This window comes from Phyllostomus hastatus, unplaced genomic scaffold (assembly GCF_019186645.2).
Source record: "Phyllostomus hastatus isolate PE091 unplaced genomic scaffold, TTU_PhHast_1.1 phas_scaffold_182, whole genome shotgun sequence".
Lineage (NCBI taxonomy): Eukaryota > Metazoa > Chordata > Mammalia > Chiroptera > Phyllostomidae > Phyllostomus > Phyllostomus hastatus.
In genome coordinates this window covers 24,811,910-24,838,710 of record NW_025334013.1, presented here as the reverse complement: position 1 = coordinate 24,838,710, position 26,801 = coordinate 24,811,910, and the positions used below count along the sequence as shown (strand labels likewise).

Genomic DNA, 26,801 nt, shown 5'->3' with positions numbered 1-26,801 from the left:
ATACCTCTGAAAACTCATGATTAAGACAGTCTCACAGATAAAAGTCAACCAGCACGGAATACTATGTGGCTCTTATCTCTTAATCTGGACACTGTACGACAATTACCATATAGTCTGTATTTTATGAGCCATGACATCATACTCTCAGCTCGCACTTGGAAACCTCCAAAGTAGTGGTTGTTAATTGGGACAGTCTGTCCCCAGGAGACATTTGGGTATGTATGGAGACACGTTTGGTTGTCATATGGAGGAAGTGCTACTGGAATCTAGTGGGTTGAGGCCGAAGATTCTGTTAAAACATTCTACAGTGCACAGGACGGCCCCCTACGACAAAGAATTATGTGGCCCAAAATGTCAGTTGGCCATGTTTCAATAAAACTTTATTTACAAAATGGGCATTGGCTGTAACGTGCCTACCCCTGGACTAGAACATAGGGAGCAGGAGATAAAGATGGAAAAATAGTGGAGATCCAGACCGGGGAGGCAGTGATAGAATGCTAAGGGGTTTGGACTATGTTCTGGAACTAGGAAACCACTGGAAGTGTCTGAGCCAAGGAGTGATGTGGTCCGAGAAGCCATTTAGAAGGATTGCTCTGGTAGCAGTGGTAGTTTGATGGCCCAGTTAGGAGATAATTGTAGTTTAGGTTTGAGGTTTCATTTGAGTCTGATGAAGGATAGTGGCTTTGCATATGGAAAAAAATCTAGAGTTTTTCTTGAGATATAAGGGAACTCGGTATGTTATTAGAGTGTGAAGAGTGAGCCATAACTTGGGTATGATTCAAAGGATCCATTCAATTTTCCATTGTGTCGAGTTTCTTCTGTCTTAGCCCAGGGGCCACACAGATGACTGACAGAACTTGCAGTCTAGGTAACGAGCTGCGTGGTTATAGTCAGCTGCGATAGGTACTTTAACAGAGGCATATTCATGACGCCGTGTGCATGCTGAGAAGACAGCTGATTCTGCTGCCCTCCTCGCCCTCTGGGAATGGCGATTCCATAACAGAAATCAAGAAGACAAGAAGAGGAGAAAGTCTGGTGGGGAAATTGATGAGTTTGCTTGGAGTATGCTGAATGCATAGTTCTTGGAGGAAAGTAAAGTGAGCAATTGAGAAGCCCATTGGAAATGTGAATCTAAAGTCAAGGAAATGGCTTGGGATTAGGATTGTGGATCCATGAAGGGGCAGCACTTCAAATTGTGGGCGGGGCACTCAAGGGAGAAGTATGATTGACTTGAGAATTTGAGAGTTAGAAAGAGAAAGAGGAACCAGAGATCACATAAAGAGATGGGTGGGATTCAGTGTTGTGGAAGCTGAGGGAAGAGTTTCTAGAAGTGTGACTACGTCTTTGTGACCCTGAAGAGGGACTGAGGGACCCAAGAGAAGCCATTAGTTCTACCTGTGCAGTTGATCATGTCAGGAGAAGACTTTCAGCAGAGCGCTGGGGGCTGCAGCCAGATTTTGCGCATTGGAGAAATGACTAGGTGGTGAGGAAACAGGAGGCAGGAAGTGTCAAGTTGTCAAGTTTTTTCTGGTTTTTTTGTTTTTTTTTTTTAATGGTAGTTGGAGGAAGAAGAGTGATAAGGCAGTAGTAACTCAAGGGGACTGAATCATTCTTTAGCACAGAAAATCTGAACCTAGCTTTGGGCCAATGTTAATGATTGCTACTGAAAGTGTTTCAAGAACAAATGGAAGGGAAACATGAAGTTAAATCAGGACAGAGGTTTGTTTTTTACAAGGTTTCTCAGAGCTTTTGATGTGCTAATAACTAAGAAGGAAGGAAAGGCAAGAATTCTCCAGATGTTTTGAACTTGGGAAACCATTTTTCAGTCCCATTTTCAGGGTCAGTGTTTTGTGGAACACATTTTGGGATCTGCTGACCTAGGCAGAAGAGGATGTGGCAGGGAGGGAATGATTATGCAATCAGTGATATTAGCTGTCACCTTCCCACTTTGTGCTACTTACAAGCCTGATTTACCATTCCTGTCTTCAGGTCATTGATAACGATGTTGAGTAGGACAAGGTCAAGAGTATTATGCGCACCTTGTTCAGTCTATTGTGGATTTAGCTAAGTGGACTTTCCTTCCATCACATTTTTTTAAAATTGTTGTTCTATTACAGTTGTCCCAATTTTCTCCTGTTGTGCTCCCCTGCCCCGACATTTTTTCTTTCTGTCCATGAGACCAACATGGAAGATTCTAGAAACTGTTTTTGAAATCATTAGGTATGGGATTGGTTGGGGATTGAGAGAGAAGCAGCAGTGGCTTTTAGTCTTTTAAAATGTTGCTAAGTGATTACGCATTCAGGAGACTGGCCTTCCTGAAGCACCATCTTATCGTAGCTTTTGCTTTAACAGTGGTTTTATTTTTTTAGCATTTAAATCCATTTAATTGGCCTGGAGAGGTCAATGTTTGTGACTGTTTGATAACACTCTTCATGATTTCTTTACTTTCCCTCCCCTCTTTTTTTTATTTTTTAATAAGAGAAAGTTTATTTAGAAAGTCACAGAGCTAGAAAAAGTGAGCCGTAGAAGAAATGGGCTCAGGGAACAAGTTACAGAGGCAAAAGGAGGGCCCCTGGAGCTTAGGAGAGAGAAGGGCAAAGGTACCACACCCGCTGGGGAAAGAAGGGCACAGGCGTGCTCCCGAGAAGGGGGAGTGCCCCCTCCCCTCTCTTTTTAAACTTAGTCTTTTTCTCCCTCTCCCATTCCCAGGTGTTACTCTTGAGAAATCGAATCATTTGAAAACTAGTTAGTTTTCTTGGCTTCTTAAGCAGCTTATTTTCTGAGTCAGATTTTATCCTGAATTTCCTGTTTACCCCTGATCCTTCCATTGCTTTCTATAGTGTGAGGTTGCATTACCTATTACAGTCACATGCTTCATAACAATGTTTCTAGCACGATAAACCTGTCAACAACGACCTCATATACAGTGGTGGCTCCATAAGAGCATAGTGGAGCTGAAAAATTCTTATCGTCTAATGATGTCCTAGCCATGCCAACATCATAGCCATGGTGACGTCCGCGCGCATGCATTACTCACAGGTTTGTGTGTTGCTGGAATGAACAGACCTGCACTGCCCGTTGTGTGAAGCACAGCACATACAACGGATGTGCAGTACATAGTGCTTGTTGATAATGACGATGAACGACTACGTTACTGGTTTATGTGTTTAGTATACAGCTAGACTATACTTTCTATTGTTATTTTAGAGTGTACTCTTTCTACTAAAAAAAAGAAGTTTGCTGTAGAACACTATGCTGGTTAGGCCGACAGCAGCCTCGCACATCTCGTGTTTACCTTGTATCTTCTCTCGCGCTTGGTTTAACCTCACATTGTTTTGTACAGTAACAGGCCGTGTAGGCTTGTAGCCTGGGAGTAACAGGCTGTACCATCCAGTGCAGGTATGCGGTGGGCTAGAACCATCTAGGTTTGTGTGAGTGCACTCTGTGGCCTTTGCCAACAGCGAAAGCGCCTAAGGACGCACTTCTCAGAATGGATCCCTGTCACTGAGTGGCACAAGACGGTGCTTCATTGTTTTTGCCTCGTGCTTGCCTTGTGCAGAGAGAAACCAACCAGAACCTGGCCACAGATGCTGTCTTTTCCTTCCACAGGGACGCGGGTCATTCTGACTCTAATTTCATGTGTCATCTTCTCGTTCTTGCTGTCTCATTACTGCCTACCTGTTGATTTGGTAGCTTTGAAAAATTTGCAATCAAATATTGTCATTCTGCTCAAGATCAGCATTCTGAAGAGTGGCTACTTGAGTGTCTTCCTACTCCAGGTTTCTGAGAAGTGTTCCCTTTAGTTGGGCCATGCAGTCCAGGGTTTCCCATGTTTGCATCGGTGCCCTTCCTGAGAACCTGCCAGGGCGGTTTATTACCTGTTCACCCATCTCTCTCTGAAATGCACTGGTGAAAGTAACGTACCCCCACCTGCTGCAGCACTATACCCCTGGCCTCCCCAGCCCTGTGGCTAACTGACTTTGTCACATTTCTGCTCAGTAGTTAGCCAAGAAGTATGAAGAAAGCCAGCACCCATACACTAAACATGTTCCTTTTTTAAAAATGTATTTTATTGATTATGCTATTACAGTTGTCCCATTTCCTGCCTTTATTCCCCTCTGCCCTGCACACCCCCTCCCATCCGCATTCCCCCACTTTAGTTCATGTCCATGAGTTGGATATAGAAGTTCTTTGGCTTCTACATTTACTATACTATTCTTACCCTCCCCCTGTCTATTTTCTACCTACCATCTATGCTACTTATTCTCTGTACCTTTTCCCCCTCTTTCCCCCTCCCCTTCCCCACTTATAACCCTCCATGTGATCTCCATTTCTGTGATTCTGCTCCTGTTTTAGTAGTTTGCTTAGTTTGCATTTTTTTTTTTAGGTTTGGTGGTTAATAGCTGTGAGTTTGTTGTCATTTTACTGTTCATGTTTTTTATCTTTTTCTTAGATAAGTCCCTTTAACATTTCATATAATAAGGGCTTGGTGATGATGAACTCTTTAACTTGACCTTATCTGGGTAGCACTTTATCTGCCCTTCCATTCTAAATGATAGCTTTGCTAGATAGAGTAATGTTGTATGTAGGCACTTGCCTTTCATGACTTGGAATACTTCTTTCTAGCCCTTTCTTGCCTGCAAGGTTTCTTTTGAGAAATCAGTTGATAGTCTAATGAAAACTCCTTTGTAGGTTACTATCTCCTTTTCTCTTGCTGCTTTTGAGATTCTCTCCTTATCTTTCAGCTTGGCTAAAGTAATTATGATGTGCCTTAGTGTGTTCCTCCTTGGGTCCAACTTCTTTGGGACTCTCTGAGCCTCCTGGACTTCCTGAAAGTCTGTTTCCTTCACCAGATTGGGGAAGTTCTCCTTCATTATTTGTTCAAATAAGTTTTCAATTTCTTGGTCTTCCTCCTTCTGGCACCCCTATGATTCAGATGTTTAAAGATGTCCTGGAGGTTCCTAAGCCTCTCATTTTTTTGAATTCTTGTTTCTTCATTCTTCTGGTTGAATGTTTCTTTCTTTCTTCTGCTCCAAACCATTGATTTGAATCCTGGTTTCCTTCCCGTCACTGTTGGTTCCCTGTAGATATTCCTTTATTTCTCATAATGCAACCTTCATTGCTGCCTGGGTCTTTTTTATGCTGTTGAAGTACCCAGTGAGTTCCTGGAGCATCCTGATAACCAGTGTTTTGAACTGTGCATCTGATAGGTTGGCTATCTCTTTATTGCTTAGTTATATTTTTTTCCTGGAGCTTTGAACTATTTTTTCGTTTGAGCCATTTTTTTTTGTTTGTTTTTTGTTTTGGCTCGCCTGTTACATATGAGGGGTGGAGCCTTAGGTGTTCACCAGGGCAGGGCAACCTGGGTTGCTGCATTGTGATGCTATATGAGGGGGAGGGGTCCGAGAGCGAACAATGGTGCTTGCTTGGCTCTCTGCTGGTTTTCAGTCACTTACGCAGCCGCAAACTGAGCCCTTCTGGTGCTGATTCCTGGGTGGGTGGGTTTGTTTATGTTCTAGGACCCTGTTGGTCTCTCTAGCAAACTATCCTGTGAGGCTGGGAGTTTTTCCCCCTGCTGCCTCCACCCCCACAGGTGTTTTCAATCAGAGGCTTTGAGGCTTTATTTCCCCGTGCTGGAGCCCTGGGTTGTGTGGTTTGTCTCGCTCCCCAGTTGTTCCACCCATTTTATCTACATGCAAACCTGTGGGACTGTCCAGTCTGCCAGCCCATCACCTTGCCAAGAGTCTTTGCCCCTCCTACCAGTCTGAATGAATGTGTCTTCTTTAACTCCTTGGTTGTTGGACATCTATACAGTTCAATTTTTTGTCAGTTCTGGTTGTTTTTTGTTTTAAAATTTGTTGTCTTCTTTCGGTTGTGCAAGGAGGCACAGTGTGTCTACCCATGCGTCCATCTTGGAAGTCTCCCTAAATAATGTTCTTCATGTACCAAGTACTCCACTTCATTGATTGAGAAAGAATATCCTTTTCTGCCAAGAAGCACGGTTACAGTGATGCTTTATGAATTATGCTGCTTGCTATATTGGTTAGTGAAAAGAGGAGACTCGCCATTTTTAGTGAGACACATTCTAAGAGTAAGGGAGAATATTTGTCTTCATTGTTTTGGAACCTGTTTGCAAAGGGCCCTTTACTTTGGGAGATCTATTTCTGATCTCATTCCTTATTACCCATCCCTCAGGCCGTGGGGTGATCTACTCAAACAAACCCTTAGGGTACTGACTTTCCCGAGGGGAACCGCCCACTTCCAATCTTTGCATATTAGCATTATGTTTCTTTACAGGTTCCTTCTGAACTCCCACGGAATTGTCATTCAGAACTAGGACAGGCAGAGACTGTGCTTGAAATTTTAATGTTAAGGATTCATTCACTCTTTCAAGCTTTTACTTACTTAGCACCTACTTTTGTCAAATACCAGGAAAGAAATAGTTCCTACCCTGAGGGCTTGGAGCCCAGTGTGAAGACCGCTAGAAGCTACATGTGCCAGGTTCTGCAGCGTTTCCGCTCCCCTCCAGACAACGCTGTTGTAGCCTCTCCCCGCAGCCCGCGTGTGTTACAGACCTCTCTGCGGACCTCAGCGATTCCCTCAATGAGGTTTGCTGGCCTCAAAAGGGGACAAGGGTCATTTGTGTGCATACCAGTTTTCCCAAATGGTACTGTAAGAATAACAGGTCTCAGATTTACATTTTATACAGGCTGTGCCTGTTCTGTATTGCTAAAATTTTGCTATTGTAGAACTTTGGAGAAAGAACTCATATTTTCATGGCCTTCTCTTATTCAAACCAAGCTTATTCTTAAAATTGTTCCTTCTGTGGTTTGCACAGGGATAATTTGGACATAGCTTCTATCTTTGTTTTGGTAGATACTATGTAGCCTTGGGCAAGTTGCTCTGTTGCCCCTTTTGTAAAATCGAAATAAAAATATTTCATTGCCTTTTGTGAAGATGAAATGAGATTTATTCATATATAATTATACCACCCTGTAAGCATAAAACATTTAGTATGACGTCTGGTGCTTCACGGTTTTTCACTAAGTATTCATTTACTTGTCTGTCTTGTAGGCCCACGTGGGTCTTGAAGGAGGTATGGAGGTCATCTCCAGTTTGAGAAGAGTTTACAGTGGTCTTTGTTAGGAACTCTGAGGGAAGCCTTTTCTCCTTAAAATAAGGGTGCAAATTGTGGTTGGGTTCCAGGGCAGCCTGCAGAAGTCCTGGCAACTCCTGACTAGCTGCGTGGTCATATTAACACCACTGCAGAGTGTGAAAGATCACCATTTACAACCGCATTTCAAAGTGAGAACAGGGCTGGAGTCCTACCACAGGGGTTTTGTGCACACCAGCCTGCGCCCCAGGTGATCTTCTGCACACGTACTCGGCTCCCTGTGAGCACCAGGCCACTGGAACTTACTTCCATGGTGGGCACTTGGGGCACCAGGCAAAGCTGAGGCTCCCAGAGCTAAAGAATGAGGACCCCTGGTCCTACTGGCAGCGGCCATGGTGAGGGGACACGCAGGCTAGCATCTGTGGAGTGCCGACTCTGTGCTGGTTGCTGCATCGGGGGCTTTAATGTAACTTCGTATTTAAGTTTCATAGCAATCTTACAAAGTAAGTACTATTGACGCTCATTTTACAGATGAAAAAACTGAGGCTTAGGAACATTGCATGAGCAAGTGGTAGAACGGAGATTTGAATTGAGGAGTTTCTGGATGCCAGTGCCTACGATTTTCTATCATAACACACTGTTTTTGCAAAGATGGGGAGAATGGGACACTAATACCTGTTAGCCGTGAAAAGGGCTGCGAAATGAGGGGCAGCAGGATGCCATTAGTTTCGTAGGGATAAAAGGTGGAGGAATAGGAACAGCTGTATGAGCTTAGCTCTGGCGATGGGCAGTGGAAGGCCTGTTGAAGAAATAAGGTCAGTTCGCAGTTCTGCTTCTCCTTTGAGCACTGTGGTTGCACATTATGAGAGTTAAATGAGATCAGTGCCAGCATAGGAATGAGTTTGTATTAGGGAGAGAGAAGGGGACGTCCCTAGTGATGGGGAGGAAAAGGCAGCTCCTACAGCCACCACATCTCGGCCGGTCATTTATTTGTAAGGATGCTCACATGCCAGGTGCTCAGAGTCAGAGACTCCCATTCCTGGTGTGGTGCTGGTGATGCGCGCAGGTCTAATTCTCTCTGACTCGTCTCTTTTTCCTCCAGCAGAAGCAGAAACCCCACCTTTTCTCTTTCCTGAATGTTTTAAAGTTTTTGTCTCCTTGTGTTCCAGGGTTTAACTTTCTCATTTTTGCTTATTTCATTTACCTTTCCTTTTCTGCTTCTATTAACTGAACAAGGCAATCAGCGTTGTTAAACATCTCTCTGTTCTGGAGTTGTTTAGAACATTGTGAAGCAGCGTCAGCTCCCAGAGAGCTCAGGCTTCCTGCCTGTCTGTCGCTAGCGTTAGGCCCCCGTCTCAGGTGCTCGGCGTCTAACCTGCTCCCTCTCCGAGCTCCTTAACTGAGCAGTTGACAGCTGAGTTAAGGAAAATTAAAGTGATGCAGTTCGTAAGCTCTTTTGGAAAAACACGTTTTATTATCCAGTGGAATCTGTAGGGACATTATGTCCACGTTATATATACTCTAATTAATTTTGATAGGCATATTAATATGAGTCATCTCTCCCTCAAGTTCTTTGAATTTAACTTGGGCATCAACTCCTTTGAGAATCTTTTCTTAGTCACCCCCAAGTCTAAGTTAAATGTTTTTTCTCTACCTTTCTCTATATTCTGACATCCATTACCAGCACAACTTTTTGTACTATCTTGCTCTTGTCTGTTTATTTGTTTGATTCTCCTCTTCACTTTGAGCTCCTAGCACCTGAGACAGTATATACCCTGGAACATAATTTTTTGAATGTATGCATACATGATAAATCTTAATTGTATTTAAATGTACCACATGTTGCAATACCTCCTCTATGTAGCCAGGAAAATTTACATTGGTTTTTTTTTTTGCAACTTCCTGTTCTGATCCAGTTTTAAGAGGTTTAGTTTTTACTTTTTGTGAAATCTGGTGCTGCTGGTCAGAATGGCCATCATAAACAAAGCAACAAACAACAAGTGTTGGAGAGGTTGTGGAGAAAAGGGGACCCTAGTGCACTGTTGGTGGGACTGCAGACTGGTACAACCACTATGGAAAACAGTATGGAACTTCCTCAGAAAACTAAAAATGGATCTGCCTTTTGACCCAGCAATTCCACTGCTGGGACTGTATCCTAAGAACCCTAAAACACCAATCCAAAAGAACCTTTGCGCCCTGATGTTCATAGCAGCACAATTTACAATAGCTAAGTGCTGGAAGCAACCTAGATGCCCATCAGTAAATGAATGAATCAAAAAACTATGGTACATTTACACAGTGGAATTCTATGCAGCAGAAGGAAAGAAGGAGCTCCTACCCTTTGCAACAGCATGGTTGGAGCTGGAAAGCATTATGCTAAGCAAAATAAGCCAGGCAGTGAAAGACAAATACCATATGATCTCACCTTTAACAGGAACCTAAACAACAAAACAAATAAACAACCCAAATATAACCAAAAACACTGATATAGAGGACAGGCTGACAGTGACCAGAGGGGAGAGAAGAGGGAATTTCAGGGGAGAATGGGAAGGGTTTACAGGAACAAATTTAAAGGACACATGGACAAAAACTAGGGGGAGGGTAGTAATGGGAGGGAAGTGGGGAGGGATGGGTGGGTGGGATGGGATGGGAGTAAAAGGGAGAAAACTGCTTGAACAATGATTAAAATAATAAAAAAGAAAAAAGAGAGAAAAAAGAAATCTGGTGCTGTTTAACATGATTCTGCAGGACAGAATAGTGACTTCCACTTACTGGCTCCCTGCAGATGGGTGAGAGATTACTTGTTATTTAGCATATTATGAGGGAGCAGGCATTTGCTTTTGTCATCTCTCCCACCTCTATTTTATTTATTTACCTCTATTTTATTTATTTATGCATTTATTTTTTTAATCCTCACCTCAGGATATGTTCACTGAGAGAGAGAGAGAGAGAAAGGGAGAGCGAGGGGGAGAGAAAGAGAGAGAAATATCAGTGTGAGAGAGAAACGTGGATCAGCTGCCTCCCCTATGTGCCCTGACCAAGGAATTGAACCCACAACCTAGGGATGTGCCCTGACTAGGAATCGAACCTGCAACTTCTTGGTGTACAGGACGATGCTCCTAGCAACTGGGCTCCCACCTTTAAATACAAATATCTTCCTAGTTTGTGTCTTCTCCTAACTCTCTCTCCTGTCTTTCCCTCTCTATTCTTAATCAAGGTTTTGTTTTTGTTTTTTTTTTTTTTTTTAAGATTTCATTTGTGTATTTTTAGAGAGCGGGAAAGGGAGGAGAGAGGGAGAGAAACATCAATGTGTGGTTGCCACTAGCGTGCCACTAGCGTACCCCATACTGGGATATGATGGCCTGCATTGTAACCCAGGCATGTGCCCTGACTGGGCATTGAACCAGCAAACCTTTGGTTTACAGGCCCCACGCTCAATCCACTGAGCCAGCCAGGGCTTAGCCAAGTTTCTTGAAGGAATGATTATATTCATTGTCTCCAGCTCCTTGCTTTTCCTTACTTCTCAGCCCATTACATTGTCCTTTCTGTTCCTCCAGTAAAGCTAGTCTTGCTGGGGCAATTATGACTGTGAGTCCGCAGAATCAGAGAATTGCTTTATCAGTCAGCTCTGCTACATTTGACCTAGTTAGTATCCTTCTGAAACTCTGTTCCTTTGTCACTTGTAGCCCTTGTTATAATGCCTCAGCATTAAGTCCTGCTGGTTTTATTTTGTTCATTTGCTTTGTCATTTATTCCTTCACTCAAGTAGGAATCGAGTGCCACTTCTCCACAGGGCTAGTCCCTGAGGCTGTGGCAGTGACCAAGACAGACACGACACACGTGGTCCCTGTTCTCAGGGAACCAATAGCTCAAATGGAGAGTAGGCGTTCATTCATTTAACTAAAGAAATATTTGTTTCGTGCTTCCTGTTTTTTAGCTACTGCTGTGTCTAGGAACTAAATAGATAATGGCGTAGATTGTTTATGAAATTATTTAATCCAAATGGTATTGTAGGCTTTCAAGGACTAGAGGAAGCTCTGAGAACCTATAAGAATACCTATTCTACTGTGCAGTGGGAGTCAGTCAGGAAAGAGTTCCTTGGGGAAGGAACATTCATTTGGAGCTGGAATTGGCCAAGTAAAAACCCTGGATGGGAGCGGGGGTTGGAAGGGCAGAGAGATAGGGAGGGATAGTTAATTATTGATTGCAGTTACCTGTAAAGTGATCAACTGCTGTAGCATCTTAGGATGAAAGTCTGCCCCTGCCATTCATCATTTTCATCAGTGCTGTGACTGGGACATGTGGACGCCGTGGCCACAGCGCTCACAGCCCTGGTTCTCCTTCCGGCTCAGTGATTGCTTGGAAATCTCTATCTGGCAGCACCAGAGAGACTTTTAATCTTGGTGGGAAACCAGGATACATGTGTGAAAGGATAATGAACAGTGTAAACAAGGTGTCCAGTGAATGGTACGGTTAAATACTGAAATTCAGAGAAGGGCACTGTCATTTCGACAGGGAGTGATTATGGAGGGCCTTGGAGGTAGGGCGGTAAAGCTTAAATTGAAGAAAAGAGATTCAGATAAGCAGAGAAGGAAGGAACGGAGGAAGCAGGCACTCCCATTGAAGAAAAAGGGAACGCAAAGGCAGGCAAGTGGAACTTCAGTGCTGCATTTAGGGAGGGGTATGCTGTCGCCTGCAGGCCTAGACAGAGCCTCCTGATGTTCCAGAGCAGCTAGTGGAAGGTGGAGGAGGGCTGGGGAGGATCTGGAACGTCAGGCTGAGGAATTGGAACTTTATCGTTCAAGTAGAGCAGTGGCATGTGTAGAACACTGTTTTTGAATAAATCTGGCAGTGAGTGGCTTCAAAACCAGAGACTGAGACACGAGAATGCCAGGACTACTGCGCCAGTAATTCAGTTCAGCAGATGCTTATGGAACACCTCCTGTGTGGCAGTGGGAAGGGTCAGGAAGGCATACGTGAGAGAACACTTGCCTGAGGAACCCAGAGACTTGTGCAAGCCCGCACTGAAGGCTGCACAGGTGAGAGAGGAGTGGGAGGAGAGAAGGGAGGAGTTGCTCCCCCTCCCCCCCCACGGGTTTTACAGGTTGGCAGACTGTCACTCACAGGCCAGGTCTGTCCAGATGCCTGTTTTTGTAGAATGTTTTTTACATTTTTAAATGATATTTTTAACATAAAAATAAGAACAGTCCTTCATGATATGTGAACATGATATGAAATTCAGGTTTCATTGTCTGTAAGTAGTTTTTTGGAGCTCGGCCTTGCTTGTCCACGTGTGTACTGCCCATGGCTCCTTTCACGTGCAGAGTGGAGCGGTTGTAACAGACTGCACGGCCCACAGAGCCTGAAACGGGAACCTTGTCCACGCTTGACCCACACCCACCTTACCTCACCCCTCTGTTCTCTGCATGCAGCTCAGCGTCTCTCTTTCTACCTGAAGCTTCCCCTCTGCCCGGCTGTTAACCCTTCTCTTCTCTGTGTCCCTCCCTAGACCCTCAGCTTCTCTTTCTCCCAGAACCTGTCCCCTCCCAAACATGCTCAAGACACGCACTGTTCAAGAAACAAAAACAAACAGAAAACACTTCATCGACCCGGAAGTCCGCTTCTGCTGCTGCTCTCCACCGCTAGCCTCTACCTCCACTTCACCTTGCATTTAGTTCCCTTTGCCCAGGCCTCTGCCCCCGGCAGTCCAGTCCCTTGAAGCTAATCTTGCTGAGTCGTTAGTGAATTTCCAGCTACTGGATCCAGTAGTTTCCCCAGTCCTTATCTTTCTTGTTTTTGCTGACATTTAACATTTTTTAATTTCTTTTTTTACTTTACCCGAGGACATTTTCATTTGCTTTTTTAGAGAGAGGAGGGAGAGAGAGAAACATTGATGCAGGAGAAGCACTGATTGGTTGCCTTCATATGCACCCAGACTGGAGATTGTTGGAGCCTGGACTGGGGGTCACACGTGCCAGCTCCTGGACCCGGGATGAGCCTGCAGCATAGGCATGTGCCCTGACCAGGAATCGAACCTGCAACCCTTCGGTTATGGGATGCTGCTCCCACCACTGAGCCACACCAGCTAGGGCTTATTTATATTTTACACATTTAACATTTTGATCATTCTCTTTCCCCAGAGACCCTTTTTCTATAGGCTTCTGTGACACCATTCTCCTTTGCTTCTCTTTCTGTTTCCCAACCCTTTTCCCGCTCACCCATCAATGGCTTCTTTTCTTTTATGAGTATCTTTAACGTTGGTGACTTTCATGGGTCTAGCCTTTGTCCTCTTATAAAAGCTATTATTTTACTGATTACCTACTATATGGCAGTCACTATATTTAAATGCTTTATACAAACTATCCCTAACTCTGACAACAACCCTAAAAAGATAGGTTTTTATTTCCTCCATGTTATAAATAAGGGAAGCTCAGTAAGCTTAAGTGATCTTCCCAAGGTTACACGGTGAGCAGCCCCTGGGGCTGGAATCTGAGCCTGCCGTGGTGTGCAGGTGAAGTCAGCTTTCTCTGTGTACCCAAGCCTCCGGCCACAGACTGTCTTCTTAGCTTCCAGCCTGTGTGTCTGACTGGCTACTGGACATTTCCATCCACAAGTCCTAGCAGCACCTCCGACCCAACTCATGTCTCCCCCAGCCCCGCTCCATCCCAGGTTGTTAGTGTGACCTTCTCTTCAGCCATCCAGGCCATCATCCTGGGGGTCGATCTCAACTCTGTCTCTCCCTAGCCCCTTCTACTGCTCAGCACCCAGTCGTCGCTGCAGCCTGTCATCTCTCCCCCTTTAATTTCTCCGGAACTCATCTCTCTTATTGGCCACTATTAACTTCCTTAGCTCAGATTCTTTTCATCTGTCTCCTGCACTGTTGTCCCTGTTCTCGTAATCTGTCCCTTCTCCTACTCCAGTCCGTCTTCCACGAGGACATCAGAATGATTTCTCTTAAACGTCAGGCCTGATTGTGTTGTCGTCTTGGTTTAAACCTGTGGATGGCTCCCCATTGTCCTGTTTCTCTGCTCCACAGGTTCACTAAGGAGGCCTTGCCTTCCTTTTCTAGATTCTTCCCCTGCTGGTCTCTCACATACTGCAGGCATGTTTGTGGTTCACTGTACCAGCAAACCCATCCATCTTTCCATGCACTGGAAAGGCATTGCCTCTTTCTGGAGTGTCCTCGGTTTGTCTGAGGAATATCTTTTCAGTTTGACCCTAAAAATATAGGCTTTTACAGGTTAAGCAAAGAACTACCCTCAGTGCAGAGAGAGTACTTGGTCTCAACCTTCACGGATTTCTAGTCTTTCTGAGAAGGGGAGGTTTCCTGTTTTACGCTGGCACGCAGCTCGGGCATGTGTCTGTTGTCAGGCGCAGCACAGTGTATGATCATTTGTGCACCGCTGCCTCCTTAAAATTGGCATTCCTTAGAAGCAGATTTTGGTATCTAGCTTGCCTTGGAGAAGGATTGGCATTAAAGGATAAAGATGTTTGCTAGGCCCTGGCCAGGAAGCTCGGTTGGTTAGAGTGTTGTCTTGCTATGCCCCAAGGTTGCGGGTTTGATTCCCCCAGCAGGGCATGTATAAGAAGCAACCAATGAATGCATAAAAAGTGGAACAACAGATCGATGTTTCTCTCCCTCTCTCTGCTCTCTTCTCCCTTTCTTTCTCTCTTTCTCTTTCTCTAAAATCAATAAATTAAAAAAAAAGATGTTTGCTAAAGCTGAGAATTTACAAAGTATTTTCACAAATGTTTTATCATCTTTTGTTCCACTCAGAAGAACTGTGAGACTACCAGGGCAGGTATCAATGCTCACATTTTGGAGATAAAGAGCCTGAAGCTCAGAGTGACATGACTTGCTCGGAGTCTTGGACACAAGTACCAGAACCTAGTCTTCTTCCACCAAGTCTAAGGCTGCTTCCTCTGCATCAGTGTGGAGATGGGGAAGGTTTGGGAGATGAGAGAGAAGCTTTGGAATGAACCTACATGTAAGATTAGAGGAAAGGAGTAGCTCAGAGAAGATAAAGAGAGCCCCAAGGAATTACTGTGTGCTGAAGGACAGGTTTTCAGAAGGAGCGGGCATCGTCCATAAGATATTTTTGCAAATAATGAAGGAAAGTGGAGAGGGTGAAAGAGGGTGACCACCAGGAAGCTCAGAAGGGTAATTTTGTGCAGTGAAGCCAGCTCACCAAGGGGCAGGGGTTAATGGGCATTGCGGGAAACGGAGGCAGGAGTGATAACTACCCTTTCATTAAGTTGGATGGTGAAAGGAAACCCAGAGGCTGGTGGTTGGAGAAATGTCATACTCCAAGAAATGCATGATACATTATTTTCCTTGTGTAGACTAGAAAAATATTCAGTGGGAGCTGTGCTAGTATATACCTGCTAATATGTATGCCTGAGTATATAAATTTTAGGATGTGTTGCACGCAATTTAACATTGGTCAGTTCCAGTCAAGGTATAGTGCCAGAGGGCAGGACGTTGGACTTAAAGTGAAGTCAAAATTTTATTTGAGCCCTGGCTGGTGTAGCTCAGTGGGTTGAGTGCTGGCCTGCAAACCAAAGGGCCACCAGTTTGATTCCCCAGTTCGATTCCCAGTCAGGGCACATGCCTGGGTTGCAGGCCAGGTTCCCAGTGGGGGTGTGCAGGATAACCACACATTGTTTCTCTCTCTTCCTTTCTCCCCCCTTTCTCCTTTGTCTAAAAATAAATAAAATATTTTTAAAATTGTATTTGAATATAGGTAAGATTATGTATCCTCCTTTAGAGGATAGATGTGTACTGAAGTCTGGAAACACCCTTCTTACATTCACTTAGAATACTCACCTCCCTGCAAGCTTCCTTGTTCCCCGTTACTCAGTCTCTGTTGCCCAGGTGTGATTCGACCAATGGGAAGATAGCCCCGCCTTGTTAGAGGTGATTTTCCGTGTTTTGTGTCATCCACATCTCCTGGGAACCAAGCTCTGGGAACCAAGTTTGGGAGGGGGCGGGTAGTTAGACCCTGGGCAGCTGTTTGCCATGTCGCTGAGGTGTCTTCTATCTCTAGGTAAAGCGGTACCAGTGCACCTTTGAGGGCTGTCCCCGCACCTATAGCACAGCAGGCAACCTGCGCACTCACCAGAAGACTCACCGAGGAGAATACACCTTTGTCTGTAATCAGGAGGGCTGTGGCAAGGCCTTCCTCACCTCCTACAGCCTCAGGATCCACGTGCGAGTGCACACGAAGGAGAAGCCATTTGAATGTGACGTGCAGGGCTGTGAGAAGGCGTTCAACACGCTCTACAGGTCAGCCTTCCTCCCACTGCGCCGCCAGCCTCTGGCCCCAGCTGCATCACGGTGGCAGAGCACTCCTTCCTGCAGCAGTGCAGGGGGCACTCTCGGGGCTTTAAGGAGCACAGTTGCGCTCAACTGCTTAAAAGCCATTAGAGAAACTTGTCACTTAAAGATTGGCACGTACTGGGTTGGCTGAAAACGGTAGTACATTTGTGTTTGGATTTTGTATCTCCTGTAGTGGCATTCTGGTCTGGGGATTTGAGTATTCGGCATAGAGTACAATCTCCCTGGTGCAGAGCCTTGGTCCCGAGGCTTCCGTCATGTTCTTTCCCCTCTCACTTTGAAGATTAATTTCTTTCTACCCTGAGAAAGGGGGAGTGGTCCTCTCAATGTTTCGGGAGACTTACTAGTCTTCACCATTGGGTAGACAATAACAAACATAACAATACCTAACACTTTAAGGCCCTCCCTGTGTGCCGGGCACTGCTCTGAGTGCCAACTGTCACAGCATCAGCGAGGAAGTGGAAGCCTGGAGAGGCTTTGTAACTGGCTCAGGATCTCCCATCGGTGGGAGGTGGGACCAGGGTTGGGTCCCGGGCCGTCTGGCTCTAGAACCATGCTTACATGTCCTTCTGTTTGAGGAAAAGAATTGGAACAAATATATATATAAATATAGAATTTTTATGCACTTAATCTTTTAAAAAATCTTTTAAAATCACTTATAATTTTAATAAGGTTATAGATTCTCAATATTTACAGAGTAGGTCTATGAGGTTTGATACAAAAGATGCATCTCCCCATTTCTCCCCCTTCACATGCAACCAGTTTCTCTGCTCTTAGCTTAATATTAATGTTTTTATACTTACATGCTTTTAAGTATTAGGCTTATATTGCTCCTTCTAGATTTTTCCATGTTAGGATATTGACTCCCCACTGTGGAAGTTAAGGGAGCTCTGTTTCCTCCTCTCCTGTCTCCACCACACTTGGCACCCTTCCCAAAGCCCATTCTGCCAATGTAATTATTTTATTTCCAGTATATATGTATTTTTTTTATTAAATTGGTATTTAGTATTTATTTGGCCATACGTAAAATTACTTGGTTCTCTCATAAAAGATTTTACTGGCCGTGGGCTTATGCCCTTGTCCTGAAGCCTATTGAGCTGATGTGGGGAGGCTCTGCAATACGCTGTGACAGAGGGACTTTCTCTGGGGATCTTGCAGGCTGAAAGCGCATCAGAGGCTTCACACAGGGAAAACGTTTAACTGTGAATCTGAAGGCTGCAGCAAGTACTTCACCACACTCAGTGATCTGAGGAAGCACATCCGAACCCATACAGGAGAAAAGCCATTTCGGTAGGTCTTACTGTTTTCTGTTTGTTACTGACCAGATTTCAGCTGGGTGTTTTGATGCACTCTAAACTTTTTCAAAATGGAAAGGAAATTCCCTTCACTGGTTCTTGGGCAGTGTTAGCTCTCCACAGGACAGCTATGACCTGCAGGCTGCAGAACGGGCAGTGGGTTCCAAGAGCATCCTCAGTTTGGGTGATGGTTTTCTGCTTCATTTTTCCTTTTATTTTAAAGAAGTATTTGTTGAAACTCACTTGAGGGTAGGTATTTTTATTGGTGATAGGGAAATACTAAGACATAAGTTTTCCGCTCGTGAAATTTTGTCTGGCGGAAAAGAAGCACAGGTAACCAGACCGTATCTGAGACTGAGACGCTCAGAGGACTTTGAGCACAGGGGAAGGGACGCCTGCCTGTGACTCGGTGGGCAGAGTGGGAGGGGACGTGAGGGGCAGCAATCCTTAGGCTAGTGGTGCAAGTATTTTGTTGCTTGTTCAGTTGTTTCTTTGTAATACCTCATGCATATACACAAACAGGCATATCCATTTCTTATATACATATTTTTCAATTTATGCATCTAGGTACATGTATATTTAATAGATATAAGTATAAATGTTTAAGCTTAAAGGAAAAACGTGTGTCATCTACTTTCTTCTGTGTTTGTGGCATGTAATATGGTTCTGGGTATTCAGTAGGGACTCAGAAACAATTTAGGGATGATGATGTGACATTTTAGTGACGTAATCAGTTTGTAAGGATTCCCCCTAAATATAATATAGACGTATTACTGAAAACCATACCGGCAGAATCTTTGAACTCCGTCAGGAAAGGTGGCTGCTACACTCGCGGCATTGAAGGTGCTGCTCCCCCGTTCGCACCACCCATCTCCGCATCAGGGCACCAGGAAGTGAAAGAGTCTTCAGGGACAGTCAGCTCTTAAACACCAGTTAAAAGTAACTGTGTTTTAACATTGCAGGTGCACTTCTGAGTCATGGCCTCTCTAAAAGCAGAAATAATTAGAGGCCAGTTGGTTAGTCTCCAGAGGCTGGGACACTTACCTTGCTTTTTTCCCATAGGGCTGTTGAAGAGACTCTGATTTCAGTTCAGTCACATGCATTTTTGTGATAATACTGCTGATTTTTCTTGAATATTCGCTGGGATTTGAAACACAATGATTACATGTAATCAGAAAGTAAAATGCTTTAGAGAAGCTTGCTATTAAAAGAAATAAGATATTTTGGCTTACAAGAAAAAACATTCATTCATATAAATAGTCACTGAACGCCTGCTGTGTGCAAGAACTGCAGCGGATGTGGAGAACTGCTTGGACCCTGCCTCAAAGAATGTACAGTCTTGGAGAACAGATAACAACTGTATAGACCGGAGATAAAGCAAGATTGGAAATGACAGGTGCCACAAAAAAAGCTAAATGCTTTAGGAGTTCAGAGGAGGGACAGATTACTTCTAGCTTTGATTATCAAGAAATAGAGGAAGAAGTGTCTCTGACGTAAACACTGAAGATGGTGGGTAAGTCAGGACAGCCAGCGGGCTCTAGCCGTGTTCCTGTGTTCCAGTTCAGGCTCCACGCGTCTGTGAGAGCCTCCGGACCCACTGTCGGCATTTCTGATAGTGCACCGGCAGGAGCTGTTCCAGGGGGCTCTCGTTGCCAATAGAATTCTGTTAAGTGAGTCATCCAAAGGCTATTATTTTCAGTGCTCTCCACATGTGCCTTACCTGGGGGACAAGAAATACTTATCCTGGGCCATCAGCTCCCTCTGATCTCAGCTTTGTCACCTTACTTTTCCAGGGACCTGTCATCATTCTCATGCCTGAAACCAGCTTCATTGATGTGGTCCTGCTGTTCCTAACATTTGTTTTAGTTTTAGTTTGTGTTTGTGTTCACAGGAGATGTTGAAGGTAAAGGTCTATTGCTGATGACTGCTGTTTTCTTTTTGCTTCAATTGCTTCCTTAGGTGTGATCATGACGGCTGTGGAAAGGCATTTGCAGCGAGCCACCACCTTAAAACTCACGTCCGTACACATACTGGTGAGTGTGGTTTGTTTTTATTTTCTGTTTTCACCTTCATGGAGCCAGCAAACATCCGTGTTTCTGTGGAGGCCTGCAGAGCTCTGTGGAGGGAGAGCGCCTGATCAGCTCAGCCTTCACCTGCAATGTCTGACTTCCTTTCAGAGGTAAAGGATCTAAAGGTTGGACTCAGGAATCCAACCTTAAGCAATGAAAGCAATACAAAGATACTAAAAAAAAAAGAACCTGGGGAAAAAAAAATCTTCTCTTTAAATGTCTCACAAGCTGTACTCTACCTTAAGTTTTAGGACAGATAGGTAACATACAATTTATCCAACTTAAAACAACTGTTACCTGAACCCTCATAAGAATACTTCCCTCTTTTAGGGAATAGTATGTGTCTTAATTTAGTGAAATGACTGCATGGTAAAATTAACACTACTTTGTCATTCTTGCAGGTGAGCGGCCCTTTTTCTGCCCCAGTAACGGCTGTGAGAAAACATTCAGCACTCAGTACAGCCTCAAAAGTCACATGAAAGGTCACGATAACAAAGGACACTTATACAATGCACTTCCAGCTCACAATGGATCAGAGGTGTGTAGTGTTTTGTCTCTGGGTTTGATCTGGGCACCACAGAACAGCAGCCATTGTGTGTATATTAAAATAAAAGGTCAAAATATCTCTATGTATCTGTTAGTGAGAGGGAGGAAGTTGGCCAAGATCTGTGACTTGGGGATGGGGTGGTAGAAGCCAGAAATTTCACCAGGTTCCCTGTGCCTCAGCCTGTGATTCAGCTCCATCTCCTTTTCATCAGGTACGGCGGAAGAGGTCTTGTAACCAGAGGTCTGAGAATGGCTTCCAAAGGGCCAGCCAGATGCTCTAAAAGGGTGTTATTTTCCCATTCATATCTATAAAATGGTATATCTGTCAGTGCTTTACTTCACACATCTATTAATCTATCATTGAAGACCTAGGAAGAGTCTGGGTTGTCCCTTGCCCTTTTGAACTGTCTGCAGGCTGAAAGGTTCGAGAGCCCCAAGTTTAAGGCACTGAACCACAGAACAAGCCTCTGCAAAGTTTTGGGTAATTTGTCCTTTCCTTGACAAGCTCCTCCACCATATTTCCTTCTACAGATCATTCCGGTGAGATCCTGGGATAAGTTTGCTGTTTTTACTTCTAATGTGGAATTGGGCACTTACCATAGGTCTCTTAAACCTAGGAAGTGAGTCCTATTAGTATCTTACTGCTTCATAGGTAAAGAAACTGAAACACACTGACCCCCTTTTGGGTAATGAGGTTCTTAAAGTATGTAATATGATTTTGATTTGGGGAGAGGCAGCATACTTTAATTCTGTGGTTTGCCATTTTTAAACAGCAAAAGACCCCTTTAAAAGGACTCTCTCCCTGTGTTTTGTATTAGTAATAATAACTAACATTTACTGAATGTTTACTGTGTGCCGAGTACTGTGCTAAGTGCTTTTATATGTTTTATCTCACAAGAACTCTGTGAGGTCAGTACTGTTATTATCCCCATATCACTGATAACTGCAGGCAAGGAGAAATTACTTGCCTAAGTGTCCAAAGTTTGTAATTAGTCTTATTTAGGCAGGTAGGCAGATTCCAGAGCCTGGTGCTTGATCCCTGTGTTGTAAGAGAGAAGACAGCATTAGTTATGACGATTACAGCCTGTGAAGCTCCCCTGCCTGAATTCAGATCTAAGCTTAGCCACTAAGCGGATGACCTACCTTAGGCAAATGGCTTCTTTATGCCTCAGTCTCTTTGTCTGTAAAACCAGATGTAAATGTTAAGGTTTGAGAGTCTTTGCCTGCTAAGCTGCATTTATTTATTTTTTTTAAGATTTTATTTATTTATTTTTAGAGAGAGGGGAAGGGAGGGAGGAAGAGAGGGATAGAAACATCAGTGTGTGGTTGCCTCTCGAGTACCCCCACTGGGGATTTGGCCTGCAACCCAGGCATGTGCCCTGACTGGGAATCGGTCTGGTGTCCTTTTAAAGGTTCTCAGGCCAGCACTCAATCCACTGAGCCACACCAGCCAGGGCATAAGCTGCATTTATTAAGTCATGATCATTTTTCTCACTTTTGTAACAATCCAGGGACAGTTCAACTGTTGACCACCCCTGAGCATTGGAGGCCCCAGCACACAGTGCTCAGACCTCAGCTTCTCTGATCATGAGTCACTCTCCAGTGGCGGGAATCTCCTCTGGCCCCAGGCTTTATTTATTTGTTTGTCTGTTTAATTATTTATTTACTGTTCAGTTACCATTCTCCCCATTTTCCCTCCATTACTCTTCCCTACCCTACCCACCCCCACCTCCCACATTCAGTCCTCCCCCTGCATTGTCTTTGTCCATAGATCTTGTCCATACATGTTCCCTGATGACCCTTCCCCTTCTTCCCCCTGTTATCCACCCCCTCCCTGGTTATTGTCAGTTTGTTCTTTATTTCAGTGTCTCTGGTTCTGTTTTGCTCACTTGTTTGTTTTGTTGATTAGGTCCCACTTACAGGTGAGATCATATGGTACTTGTCTTTCACCCCCTGGCTTATTTCACTTAGCATAATGTTCTCCAGTTCCATCCACACTGTTGTGAAGGGTAGGAGCTCCTTCTTTCTTTCTGCTGCAAAGTATTTCATTGTGTAAATGGACCACAGTTTTTTGATCCACTCATTTACTGATGGGCACTTAGGTTGCTTCCAGCACTTGGCTATTGTAAATTGTGCTGCTATGAACATGGGGGTGCAAAGGTTCCTTTGAATTGGTGTTTCAGGGTTCTTAGGGTATACTCCCAGCAGTGCAACCACCAGGTCAAAAGGCAGTTCCATTTTTAAGGGTTTTTTTTGTTGTTTTTGTTTTTTTTGAGGAAATTCCATACTGTTTTCCATAGTGGCTGCACCAGTCTGCATTCCAACCAACAGTGCAGTAGGGTTCCCTTTTCTCCACAACCACGCCAGCACTTGTTTTTGTCGTTTTGTTTATGATGGCCATTCTGACCAGTGTGAAGTGGTATCTCACTGTGGTTTTAATGTGCATCTCTGATGACTGGTGATACTGAGCATCCCTTGATATGTCTCTGGGCCCTCTGTATGTCCTCCTTGGAGAAGAGTCTGTTCAGGTCCTTTGTCCATTTTTTTTTTTTAAGATTGTATTTATTTATTTATTTTTTAGAGAGGGAAGGGAGGGAGGGAGTGAGAGAGAGACATCAATGTGCAGTTGCTGGGGGTCATGGCCTGCAACCCAGGCATGTACCCTGACTGGGAATCGAACTTGCGACACTTTGGTTTGCAGCCCACGCTCAGTCCACTGAGCTACGCCAGCCAGGGCCTTTGTCCATTCTTTATTTGGATTATTTGTCCTCCTGGTGGGGAGTCGTGTGAGTTCTTTATATATTTTGGAGATCAAACCTTTGTCCCAGCCTTTAGATGCCATCTGGATTTCCTTTGAGTACTAAATTTTTATTCAGCCTGGATCTCTTCCTCCACTTTACACTTGGTCTTAGTCAAAAGGCTGAGAAATGATTCTTTCTCAACTTTAGACTTGTATGTTCAACCTCCCATTTGACATCTCCACCCAGATATCATCTATTCTTCTTTTAAAAAAATACTTTTTAAAGTTTATTTTTAGAGAGAGGGGAAGGGAGGGAGAAAAGGAAACATCAATGTGTGAGAGAAGCATCAGTCAGTTGCCTCTTGCACACTGCCAGCTGGGGGTGGTGACCTGGCCCACAACCCAGGCATGTGCCCTGGCTGGGAATCGATTCAGCAACCTTTTGGCCCATAGGCTGGCGTTCAGTCCACGGAGCCACACCAGCCAGGGCTCATCTGCTCTTCTTAAACTTGACGTGTCTAAACCCGTTCCTTCTGCAGTTTTCCCCATCTCAGCAAATGGCACCTCTGTTTTTCTAGTGGCACAGGCCAAAAATTGTGAAGTTGCTTCAACTCCTCTTTTTCCCTTCATATCCCACATTCACTAGCAAAGCCCATTAGCATTACCTTGATGTATCTAGGATCTGATCGTGTCTTCAGGTTACGTCATTCAAACCACTCTCATCTTCTTCCTGGATTATTGCAGACACCTGCTAAGTGGTCTTCTTAGCATCTTTCCCCTTCTCCCCACTCTTGCTGCCCTGACACATTTTTCTGCATATATAACCCAGAGTGATCTTTCTAAACCATAAGGCAGATAATGTCCTTCCTCTGCTCATCACCCTCTGGTAGCTCCTTGCACCATTTAAAGTGGAAGTCCAGGTCTCTGCAATGGTCTGCAAGGTCCTGCACTCTGGCTCAGGCACGTCTCTTCCTCTCACTTCAGCCATGCTGTGCTTGTGGTTCCTTGGACAGAGGGAGCTCACTGCTGCCCCAGGCCTTTTGCCAAACTCTCTGCTGGGAGCACTTTCCCCAGATATGTGCCTGGTTGATGTCCGCTTTCCTTCAGTCTCTGCTCAGATGCCACCCTGTCTAAGAGGCCTTCCCTAGTATAACAAAAGGGCGGCTCCTGCCCCAGCAGTCCTTGTTCCCCTTAGCCTCCACAGTGCTTATTATTATCTTATGTACAAATACATGTTTGTTCGTCCCTCCCCCTACCCCAAACTCCTCGCTAGAATGTAGGCTATATAGTGGCAGGAACTTTGTTTTGTTCATTATTGTGTCCCTGGGCCTGGTGCCTAAGACATTGTAGATGCTCAGTGAATATTTGTTGATGCATGGGCACATCTAATCAGTGAGGTAAGCAGGGTTGCCACATGAAGTGTGTGAATTGCAACTGGCATTCTAGGAATCCAGAGTTCAGAGTTAGCCTAGGCAGCTGTATTTGAACAGTAAATCCTCAGAAACACTCTGAGGAAGGATCCGTGAGAGGCCCATACTGGGGACACAGTGACATAATAGGAGGAAGGTGGACTCTCAGAAGAGCTGGGTTTGTGTTCTGTTAATTAGCTGTATAATTTTGGACAGTTCACTGCCATTCTTTGCATTAATGAGAACGTAAAATAATATTCAGAGTTTCATATGAATATCAAATGAGGTGATGTGAAGTCACTTTGTAAATGATAAGACCAGTTATACAAATATTATTAATTTCACATTATCATGGCTTTTGTTACATTAGAGCTTGAATTGTGAGATAATTCTTAGAACTCTTGCCCTGGCTGTGCAAGGGCAAGAGTTCTAAGAATTATCTGCTGTGACCCAGTAGATTGAGTGCTGGCCTGTGAACCGAAAAGTTGCCAGTGTGATTCCCAGTCAGGGCACATGCTTAGGTTGCAGGCCAGGTCCCCAGTTGGGGGCATGCAGGATGCAACCAATTGATGTATCTCTTGCACATTGATGTTTCTCCCCCTCTCTAAAAATAAGTAAATAAAATCTTTTAAAAAATCTCTTTAGTAACCATCTTTAAGAAATGTAAAGGTTCTTAAAGGTTGCTGACCAAAATGGAGGCGTAGGTAGACACCCTGCCTCCTCGCACAACCAAAGGAAGGACAACACTTTAAAAGCAAAAAACAACCAGAACTGATAGAAAATAGAACTGTATGGAAGTCTGACAACAAAGAAATTAAAGAAGAAACATTCATCCAGACTGGTAGGAGGGGCGGAGACAGGCAGCTGGGTGGAAAGGACTCGTGGCAAGGCGGCGGCTGGCAGACCCAGCGAGGCGGCGGCTGATGGTGTGGGTGGTCCCATATTCACGTGTAGATAAACTGGGAGGAACAACTGGGGAGCGAGACAGACTGCAAACCCAGGGTCCCAGCACAGTGAGGGGAAATAAAGCCTCAAACCTCTGATTGAAAACACCTGTGGGGGTGGAGGCAGCAGTGGGAGAGACTCCCAGCCTCACAGGAGAGTTCGTTGGAGAGACCCACAGGGTCCTAGAACATACACAAGCCCACCCCCGCAGGAATCAGTACCAGAAGGGCCCAATTTGCTTGTGGGTAGCAGGGGAAGGGACTGAAAACTGGCAGAGAGCGAGGCAAATGGCATTGTTCCCTCTTGGACCCCTCCTGCACATATAGTGTCACATTGCAGAGACGAAGGTTGCCCCACCCTGGTGAACACCTAAGACTCCGCCCCTTACTATGCAACAGGCATGACAAAACCCCCTCCAAAAAAAAAGGTCCAAATGAAAGAACAGATCAAAGCTCCAGAAAAAATACAACTAAGCAATGAAGAAATAGCCAGCCTATCAGATTCATAGTTTAAAACATTGGTAATCAGGATGCTCACAGAATTGGTTGAATATGGTTGAAAATTAGATGAAAAAATGAAGGCTACGCTAAGTGAAATAAAGGAAAACTTACAGTGAACCAACAGTGACGGGAAGGAAACGAGGACTCAAATCAACGGTGTGGACCAAAAGGAAGAAAGAAACGTTTAACCAGAAAAGAATGAAGAAACAAGCATTCAAAAAAATGGGGAGAGGCTTAGGAACCTCCAGGATATCTTTAAAAGTTCCAACATCCAAATTATAGGGATGCTAGAAGGAGAAGAGCAAGAAATTGAAAACTTACTTGAAATTGAAAACAAATAATGAAGGAGAACTTCCCCAATCTGGTGAAGGAAATAGACTTTCCGGAAGTCCAGGATAGCTCAGAGAGTCTCAAAGAAGTTGGACCCAAGGAGGAACATACTAAGACACATCATAATTACATTAGCGAAGCTGAAAGATAAGGAGAGAATCTCAAAAGCAGCAAGAGAAAAGGAGATAGTAACCTACAAAGGAGTTTTCATTAGACTATCAGCTGATTTCTCAAAAGAAACCTTGCAGGCAAGAAGGGGCTGGAAAGAAATATTCCAAGTCATGAAAGGCAAAGACCTACATACAACATTACTCTATCCAGCAAAGCTTTCATTTAGAATGGAAGGGCAGATAAAGTGCTACCCAGATAAGGTCAAGCTAAAGGAGTTCATCATCACCAAGCCCTTATTGTATGAAATGTTAAAGGGACATATCTAAGAAAAAGAAGATAAAAAATATGAACAGTAAAATGACAACAAACTCACAGCTATTAACAACTGAATTGGGGGTGGGGGGT

General features: G+C 44.3%; 1 protein-coding gene across 2 annotated transcripts in view; it reads left to right on the top strand.

The window, feature by feature from the left end:
• MTF1 (metal regulatory transcription factor 1) overlaps positions 1–26,801 on the top strand; it is a 42,748-nt gene that overhangs the window by 3,402 nt on the left and 12,545 nt on the right. For both annotated transcript variants that reach the window (XM_045858469.1, XM_045858468.1), the window contains exons 3-6: positions 16,162–16,400; positions 17,610–17,741; positions 19,706–19,779; positions 20,217–20,353. In XM_045858469.1, coding sequence (XP_045714425.1) covers positions 16,162–16,400; positions 17,610–17,741; positions 19,706–19,779; positions 20,217–20,353 — 582 coding nt within the window. The remainder of the gene's footprint in view (positions 1–16,161; positions 16,401–17,609; positions 17,742–19,705; positions 19,780–20,216; positions 20,354–26,801) is intronic.